Genomic DNA, 9,436 nt, shown 5'->3' on the forward strand with positions numbered 1-9,436 from the left:
AATCATGTATATGTCAGGTTTAAGATTTCTTGTATCTTTGCTGTGAAGGCATTCTTACTATTATGCCAACCTATATAGTTTAATTGTGTTATCAATTAAGTATTATATTCTTTAGACCTGACAGGCTTCTTAATTTTTTGTCTTTAGAGTTCACTGCACCCAAGAGGAGAAGAAAACACAGAACAAAGAGCCTGGTGTAGAGTACTTAATTTTGAGCTTTCTGACAGAAGAAAAGATTCATATTTTGTGTATTGAACAGGAAGACTGCCAATATTAAAAATAATTCTTCTGGGAAGCTGTAGGTATTTCTTTGAAATGTCAATACTTTAATATAGTTCTAGAATAAAAGTACAAAAAAATTAGAGTATTATTCTAAAATTTAATTTTAACATCTTTTGTGAAATATGCATAAATGATAAAATTTGGATTTAGAATGTAATAGAAATAATTCTGTTATTTGCAGATTATTGCTATTTCCTACAACTTTTTTGTGCTATTATACTATCTTAGTACAGTTCTGGAAGTGTTAACTATTCTATTTAAAATCTTTTTTCTTGAAATATTAATGTTTATTATATGTAAAGGGCTAATTATATCTAGTTTGGTAATGTTTGTTTATGATGTATATTAACTATTTTATATATTACGTTGTTAAGTGCAATAAAGTTTTTGCCTTGTTTGCTTTATTTTTTTAATATTTGAAACTTATATGGTCAGTAACTTATGTGATTGATAACTTAGGAAGCTCAGTTTCTACTTCTGTAATCAATTAAGTATTCTTTTGTGCTTGTTTTAAAGCTCTCTTTGGCCTAACACGTCTGTATGTATACATGTATATTTGTGTAGTTATAGATATATGTATGTATTTGTCCATTTATACATACAATATGATTACTCAATACATTGTTTAGGTACAACATTTAAATACTGATTATTTCTAATAAAAGCTTTAAGAGTAGTAATGTAAATTTCAGAATGTGTCTGGTACAGAAAGTTGGTACTTAAAGAAAAAAATTCTATAGCTTCATGACTGTGCCTCTCTGTTAATTTCTCATTTGAGAGATTTAAACGGAGATTGCTTTAGCCATGGTGTTTGAATTGCTGCCGATAGCAGACCATCTCACATCATGTGGCTGGCTCAGCCTGTCTTAAAATTGATTAAACTCCATGTTGTTTTCCAGTGTGGTATATTCAGGAATTCTACAAATGCCCTGTGAGTGAAAACGTGTGTAATCTTTTAAAATCAAAATACTAACACTAGCCCAGACAAAACTTTCACTTATTAGAATCTGTGCTGTCACATTAGCCGTGAAACATAATTGTTTCCCTTGACTGTTTCCCTTGTTTTCCTTGACTTCAGATGTTTCTGGTAACAGATAGGGCAGTTTTCATGATGTGGATATTGGGCAGATCTTCTGGGGTTTAAATATTCTAACATTGGGGTTTAAATATTCTAACGTTGGGATCCATCATTGGCCACTTGCATACCAGGTTATTTGCTAGGATTTGTATAAACATTAAAGTTTACAGACATTGTACAACTAACACAGTGAGTTGCCCTCTTATTTTTTCACAACAGTACTTTTAAAAGGTATCATTTCACTTGTACAGTGAAGAAACTCTACCTCCGGATGGTAAGTGCCTTGTCCACATTCACAGAGTTAGTAATGCATCTGGGGTACAGATACAGGGCTCTGGCCTATAATTACAGAGTCGTTTTTTGTAAGCCAACAGAGATGGAGATCCAGACTGGCTGCAAGAAGTAAAACCTCACTTCAAAATGGCTTAAACAGTAAGGAAAGTTTATTTGAAACCAGTTGAGCCTCAGGTGCGGGGCAGTCTGGGTTATCTAGTACATCAGTTCCATGATGCCTTCATTTACCCAGGTGTGGGTCTTTAGGGAAGGCTTTATATCAGTGTGGAGAACTGTTTACTTGCCAAGTTCTCAGACTCTTGCCTAGGACCAACCTTGCAAAGAAAGCCTTTTTAGGACAGCAGTCTCAGGCCTGCTCTGTTAACTTCTGCACAGTTTCGTTTCATTTTTCACTATTTCAAACAATGCTGCATTGATCTTTGTGTGTATATCTTGTCTCACTCAGGTTGGTATTTCTGTTGAATAAACCTAATCTACACATAAATTTGTTAAACGCTGTGTATATATAAAATTTTGTTAATTACTGCCAAACTGAACTCCAAAAAGCCTGCCAATTTACATTCCTACTAACAGTATTTGCAAGGGACCCTCCATTACACTGGTTATCAGTCTTTGTAATTGTTGACAGTTGAATACAGCCAGAATCTTAAGAGCAGAAAATGTAGAAAGATAGACAAAAAGTAACAAAATTGAATTAAGCTGACGTGACTTGCTATATGGTTACATCTGACAATGTAGTGCTTTAGCTGATAGCAAATTTTTCATGAATACATTTTGAAGATAGGGTGTGAAGCACTTGATAGATTTGCTTTAGATGTGAAATTGAAGCTTACTGGGCAGAGTTAAAATAGAAAATATTTGTGTTTAACAGTGGGTTTTCAGAATTAAAATATGGTGTCCAAATACTGGTTACCTATTAAAGTAAGCTATTTGTATTGTCAACTTGATTATAATAAAATGGCACCAAGTTGTAAATACATGATTTTAATATTAAATATTTATGAAATTAATGTTTTGTGGGAGAAGAGGGGTTGTGGCAGTGTTCATAAACACAAGCTACATTTTAAAACCATACCACTTTACTTTCAGAAATCTTAATGTATGAAAGTATTGTTCAGAGTAGAAAACTGTCATTATGGTAGTTTTAGTGTTAGATACCAGGTTTACTTGGGGGTATCTAAAAAAAAAACAAACAATAAATAAAAGAAGTGTAACCATAAAGAAAATGGAGCTTGTATGGATGCTTATTAGGGGAATATTTTTCACTTGGAAAATAAAATAATTTATTATAGTTTATTTCTTCAGAAGAAAACTACCCTGGAAATGTGCACTTCTCTATAAGAAATCATAGCGTGTTGTCTTTGTTTTCTGGTACTGTTAACAGTTTACGTGGTTGTAAGCTCACCTAAGATCCCATCTGGGTTTATAACCCCTTTCTCTTAATGCCTCAAAGGTTTCCTAACTGTGAGTGGATGTATTAAATGTGAGGAAACATTCCCAGTCTCCTTAACAGCCTGTTAAAGTGCTTGTTCCCTGAAACAGATACAGTTGTACCATCTGCAAATTATTTTGTACTGCCAGAGGAGATACTGAACCAACTTTTAGGCAAAGACTTTTGTCTTCTACAGGGATTTCCAGAACAGTGATATGATACGGAAATGCATTAAAAAACTTTATCCAAATGGTTTGAATACTTGTAGCTTTCTGACCTAGAAGCTAGAAAGTAAAAAATTTCTATCCTAGTTCTGTCACTGATTCATTGTGTATCCTTGAGAAATTCATCTCTTTTTGTCTAAATCCTTTTGTCAGCTGTAAATTCAAGATAATACAGAACCATTTACTGACTTTTCAAAAATATTAAGAACTGCATATTGCTTTAAAAATGCAAAGATATGAATGCTAAGCTTCAAAATAATTACAGCTGGAAAGTGTAAGCTTTTAAAAAGTACTTGGATGTCAAGGAAACAGAAGTGATTATTAGTGGTTAATGTGATTTTTGAGGTGATTTTCTTGAGTAATAATTGAAAGCTTGTGTTTACACAGATCCTCAGATTGATGAGAGACAAAGCTCTCATGGTTCAATTGACAGCGTCTGTTTTTATCAAGTTGAATTAGGTACACTATATAGCCTCTTCTAATAACCTATTTCAGTTATGACAAGAAGATTCACACGTGTATATATAGAAAAAAATATAATTGAGGTATCTTTAAAAATGAACTCTATGGGCTGAAAATTACTCTTGCTTTGAGATAAAGAACCTAGGAAAATAAGAGTTATTAATGCCTTCCCAACCTACACTTGATTCTTGAATTAAAGTACAGTTTGAAGAATGCTTGCTTTTTAAAATGGCATTGAGAAGACTCTGTGGGTGCTTAACTTCTCACATTTTCATTTATCTTTTGAACAACTATGTAGTAATTTTCATTGCACATTAAAAAAATTTCCTGAATTAAAGTAAATGCCAAAGTCTCAGGCTGTATAACCCCCTTTTATGTGGTGTTTCTTATGCTTGAATTATTTGGTTTAATATGCTGTATACGGTGGGTCTGGATTTTTTAAGAACAGTCTGGACAGGCTCCTATTTAGCTGCAAGGAACAAAGGCACATTCACGTTATCTTAAATGCTGGAGGCTTATTTTAAGAATACAGAGGACAGGAAGGCGACCGCCTCATCGGAGACATGGCTGGTAAAATGGCACTTTGTCTTGTAGTGGGCACAGCAGCTCTGATAGCTGTGGACGTCCACTGCTCTGTAGTCATCATGTGCCTACTCTTACTCATGTTTCCCAGCTTCTCCCTGCACATAAAAAAGTGCTTTTCTTACAAGCACTTCAATATGAGGCTTTAAAAAGTCTTATTTAAGATAAATGACAACAAAAAAGCTTTCATATAATTATCTACGGGTTGATTTCAGATACCTTATCACCATAGTACTTAATGAATTGGGCTACGTTAGCTTCAGTTAACTATTTTCAGTTAACCCACATAATTTGCTGAACTTCATATAGTGTAAATGATTTAACTGAAATGAATTTTGCTATAGTCTCAAATTTGTTAACTCTTCTGCCTTTGTTAAATGTTTTAAATAGTTGATTATCTCATAGTTTCCTAGTCTCTTGCAGCGTAATTGATACATTGTCTATATTATTATACTTGGTTAACGGAAGGTATTCTCTCTGTAAACTTCAACTAGTTGCCTATAAAATTTTCTCAGCAGAAACTAATGGTATTACATTTAAAAATGAAATACCTTGTCCTTTAGAGGCCATATGTCTAGAAAGTCATTCTGTGTATAAAGATTAATCAATCAATCAAAAGACATAGCTTGTTTTCTTTACTGTTACCATTGACACCCGACAAAATATCGAATTACCGTGTTTTAGGCTCCGGGAGGTAATGCCCCGGAAGGCGGGGAACGCGGAAGAGGCCGAGGCCGGCGCGGAGGAGGGGGACGCGGAGGAGTCCGGCCCGGAAGAGTCCCACCCGGAGGAGCCCGGCTCCCAGCAGGAGATGGAGGCAGGGCGGCCGCGGCCGATGCTGCACTCAGTGAACACGCGCGAGCCGTCCCAGGTCATCTTCTGCAACCACCGCCCGCGCGTGGTGCTGCCCGTGTGGCTCAACTTCGACGGCGAGCTGCAGCCCTACCCGAGGCTGCCCGCCGGCACGGGCCGCCGCATCCATAGCTGCCGGGGTCATCTTTGGCTCTTCCGAGATGCTGGGACATCTGATGGGCTTCTAGTTAACCAAACCGAGCTGTTTGTGCCGTCTCTCAATGTTGATGGACAGCCTATTTTTGCAAACATCACACTGCCAGTGTACACCCTGAAAGAGCGGTGCCTCCAGGTTGTGCGAAGCCTAGTCAAGCCTGAGGATTACAGGAGATTGGACATCGTGAGGATCCCTCTACGAAGATTTGGAAGACCACCCAAATGTGTGGAAGGACCTGGAGCGGTTGCCCCAGGAGCATATTGAAAATCAGTGGATGGCAGAGGAGACTGAAGATTTTAATTGAAATGTACACTCCTGGGTCTCGGCTTTTGACAGTCCTGACAAGTCTCCATCTAGATCTAGGGCTGGTCACTTTTTCTCGGCTTCAAAGTGTCTCATTCTTTGAGTAAAAATGCTCCATAGCTTAAAAGAAAGTTAACTGACCTCACTACTGGGCACTGTGATGTTTAAGGGCAAATATCACAAAATGTAATTTAATGCCTGTCCCTTCTAGAAGTATTTATCAAGGGAAAGGAGTTGCATTTTTGTCTCCTAGTGAGTCAGGAAAGTTTCTGTGTAAGGACTTTTGTGTAAGTAATTCAGTGAGAATTGTAGCTTATTCTTGAGTTGTAGGAAAGCAGTGGCGTCTGCTTTTCATTCCTGTATCATGGTTGGTGATGTGCCCATGTCCCACTCTGAGAGACCAAGGTGTCCTTGGGGCAGGGGCATAGCCGTCGGCTCTTTGAGACTCCAGTGCCTCGCACGTTATGAGCCTTCCCTCAGTGTTTGTTGAATGAACAAACCAGTGGCTACTTTGGTAGAAAGTGTTAGAGGTTTTCACCCTTTTTTTTGAGGGCGGGTGGTAGTGGGGACCTTAAAGTATATACAGTAAATGAATGTTTTCAAGGGCATCAATTTTATACAAAGCAGTTTTTATAATTTTCTAAATCGTGGCTTGTCTCCATCCACTGTTGTCTCAGGGCTGTTTTATTTCTAAGCCAGGATTAGCTTTCTACAGTTCTTATTGATGATAGCTTTTTTGAAACTTGCTATCTGCACAGAAGATAGGAGAAAATAGCCGTCCCCTTGTCATATTATTAAAGAGCTACTCCTGTACTATAAATAGGTTTTTGCCAAATGTGGGTACTTCTGTTCCTTTTTGTAAATCCATGACATTTTCGTTCGATTCAGCAGTTTTTCATCAGGCAGGATCTGGTGACACTTTGCACCTGGCTGGAGGAGAGGACAAAGCCCTCCAGCCTCTCGGAAGTTACTGCTAACACACCGTGGATTCAGAGGGTAGCCTGGAATGTTTTCTAATTTTATCCATGTACAGATCCTTTCCTATAGGCTGGACTTAAATTCATTAACTCAAATTCAATACTTCTATCAGGCATCCTTTTTTGGTAGCTAATCGTTAAAAAAACCAAAAAACAAAACTCCCCAGTAGAGAAAGTGTTGGAAGAGACAGAAAAATAAAGGAAGAGAAAAGATCCAATTAGGTACACTACTTAAATACAACCACTAACTTAACATTTTGAACTTTTAGCCTTTTTTTGGCTTGGTTTTACGTAGTTGAGATCATACTGAGTATACAGTTTTGTATTCTACTTTCTCATTTAACTTTATAACTTAAATATTTTTCCATGGTATTATAAGCTCTTCATAGACATGAGTGCAGCCTTCCTTTTATAAATAATGTTGGGATATTTCTTGGCATCTTTATTAGGTCCTTTGAGCACAATTCCTGTGCTCTGATAGCAGAGTGAAGTGAATGAATCAAACGCCTTACAGTTTTCCCACCTAATCTTATTCTCCTCTTTCAACATTCAACAAATAAGTGGGCTTTTTTTTTTTTCTTTAGCCTGTTGTGGTACTCATTCAGTGACACATCTATAATTTTTTTGTCGAATTGTTGGGTAGGGAAGAAGAAATGCTGGTATAGAAGGCAGCCATATGATTTCAAAAGTGGGATAGGATGGAAGATTTAAGGAAGCCTGCTGGTGCTCGATTAGTTCAGTGTTGGTTTTATTATTTTTTAAACCTGTCTTTGTGTCAAAATGAGATTTCATGTTCCTGTCAAAACTTGCAATTTGAATACTGTGTTTTTTGTGTTGTCCAAGGAAGATTGAAAACCTATAGCATGTATGTACTCATTTGAAATCTTATGAATGTATTAAATGTATTGCTTTTAAGAGACTGTGATCTTATCTATTTTGAATTTTAAAAAAAAAGCTTTTTTGGATACATTAAATGGTGCTAAGTAAAGGAAAAAAAAATTGAATTACCAACAAAATTACCCATATACATACTATACCAGTAAATAACTCTATTAGCTTTCTTTCTGAAAATCCCTTATATTTACAAGTATAATTCATTCACAGAACTGCACTCCACATAATTGGGACTTAATGCTTCAGTGAAGAAAATGAAAAATGTAGCCTGTCTCCTCAGGGCTGTATAGTCAGATATCTCTTTGTCCTTTGGTGGATTTACACACTTTCTGACATCAAGTTTTGATCAAAGGAGGAGAGTATCTCTAGCGATTTGTACAGTCTGGGTGACTACATGAAATAAAACCAGTGAGGCGTGGCCTTCGAGGCAGGCCTCTTTAGGCTGGAATTCTTAGTGCCAAGGGGAGTTAAGTCCTAGCCAGGCCATGGCTCCATCCACTGAGTTTTAAATTTTCACTTTGTTTTTTCATTTCTGAGAGTTTTATTTATATCTGCCTAGATATTTTTGATATTTTCTCATTCTTTGATCAGTTTTTTAAGTTCGTAATTTATTTCATGAGATATTTCAAACAATTATTTTACATTCTGTACTTGATAATTTCAATATCTGAAATTCAACTAATCAGTCTATTATTTGTTGTTTCTGCTAACTCTCTCTCATGGTGGTTCTATCCTTGCTGTATTTGGTAATTTTCATTTGGAGCTCATATTTTTCTTGAACCTAACACGTGGAAGCTGGTGGGCCTAATTTGGGATGCTTCCCTTTAAAGAGGACTTAATGTTTGCTGTTTTTTGCTGGCTTTTAGGGTTTGTGCTTTGGGAGAAACAACAGCTACAATGAAGGAACATAAATAGTACCAGAGATGCAGTTTCAAAGAATGACAGTGGAGGTTAGCTGGGAGTAGGTATTTGACAGTTCTTGTTTAATATCGTTTATCAGAGTTGCAAACTAGAATGTACCAGCCATTAGCATCAAAAGCTTTAAAGTTGTTTTGACCCTCTTATACATGATTCTTGTAGCTTCAGTTTCCTTTCTCCTGCAAGAGGTGACAAAACATGGGACTCTAGAATGTGTGAGGAAGTGCAGACATTAGGTATAAGGAAAAACATTTGCATGCTGTCTGTCCAGGCCTTCTTCCTATTCTGCAAGGGCTGGTGAGTCTTGGGTATGTTTATCTTTATTCTCACGTTTGTGTTTTTGAGAAAAGTGAATGATCAATAAATGATTTAAGTTTTATAGTTTTAAAAAACGTCAGGAACACTACTGTGAGGCAGGAATAGTAATATTCTGGTACCTCTAAAATCCTTGGAGTCTCAAGTTTGGGCTCAAAGTTTGGGTTCTTTTTTTTTTTTTAAAGATAGGTTAATTTTTTTTTTTAAATTTATTTATTTATGGCTGTGTTGGGTCTTCATTTCTGTGCGAGGGCTTTCTCTAATTGTGGCAAGCGGGGGCCACTCTTCATCGCGGTGCGCAGGCCTCTCACTATCGCGGCCTCTCTCGTTGCGGAGCACAAGCTCCAGATGTGCAGGCTCAGTAGTTGTGGCTCACGGGCCCAGTTGCTCCGCGGCATGTGGGATCTTCCCAGACCAGGGCTCGAACCCGTGTCCCCTGCATTGGCAGGCAGACTCTCAACCACTGCGCCACCAGGGAAGCCCAAAGTTTGGGTTCTTGATTGCAAGAGTTAGCAGTTCACCTCTGCTTCACTGGTCTCCATCCCATTTGCTTACGACTTACTGCCACTGCTCTAATTTTAGCCCATTGTTTTCATCTTCCCCTTGGAAATTTTCCTTACTTTTTAGTGAGCACAGGAATGCATGAATAATTTTATAGTAATATAT

The 9,436-nt window shown here is 37.2% G+C and overlaps 1 protein-coding gene and 1 pseudogene across 1 annotated transcript in view; both read left to right on the forward strand.

Moving 5' to 3' along the window:
* The window catches only part of SNAPC1 (small nuclear RNA activating complex polypeptide 1), a 23,795-nt gene extending 23,320 nt beyond the window's left edge, over positions 1–475 (forward strand). Inside the window, exon 10 of the mRNA XM_061182658.1 lies at positions 148–475. Coding sequence (XP_061038641.1) covers positions 148–200 — 53 coding nt within the window. The 3' untranslated portion in view covers positions 201–475. The remainder of the gene's footprint in view (positions 1–147) is intronic.
* Positions 260–5,667, forward strand: LOC133085542 (von Hippel-Lindau disease tumor suppressor-like; annotated as a pseudogene).
* Positions 5,668–9,436: the final 3,769 nt, after the last annotated feature.

This window comes from Eubalaena glacialis, chromosome 2 (genome assembly GCF_028564815.1).
Source record: "Eubalaena glacialis isolate mEubGla1 chromosome 2, mEubGla1.1.hap2.+ XY, whole genome shotgun sequence".
Lineage (NCBI taxonomy): Eukaryota > Metazoa > Chordata > Mammalia > Artiodactyla > Balaenidae > Eubalaena > Eubalaena glacialis.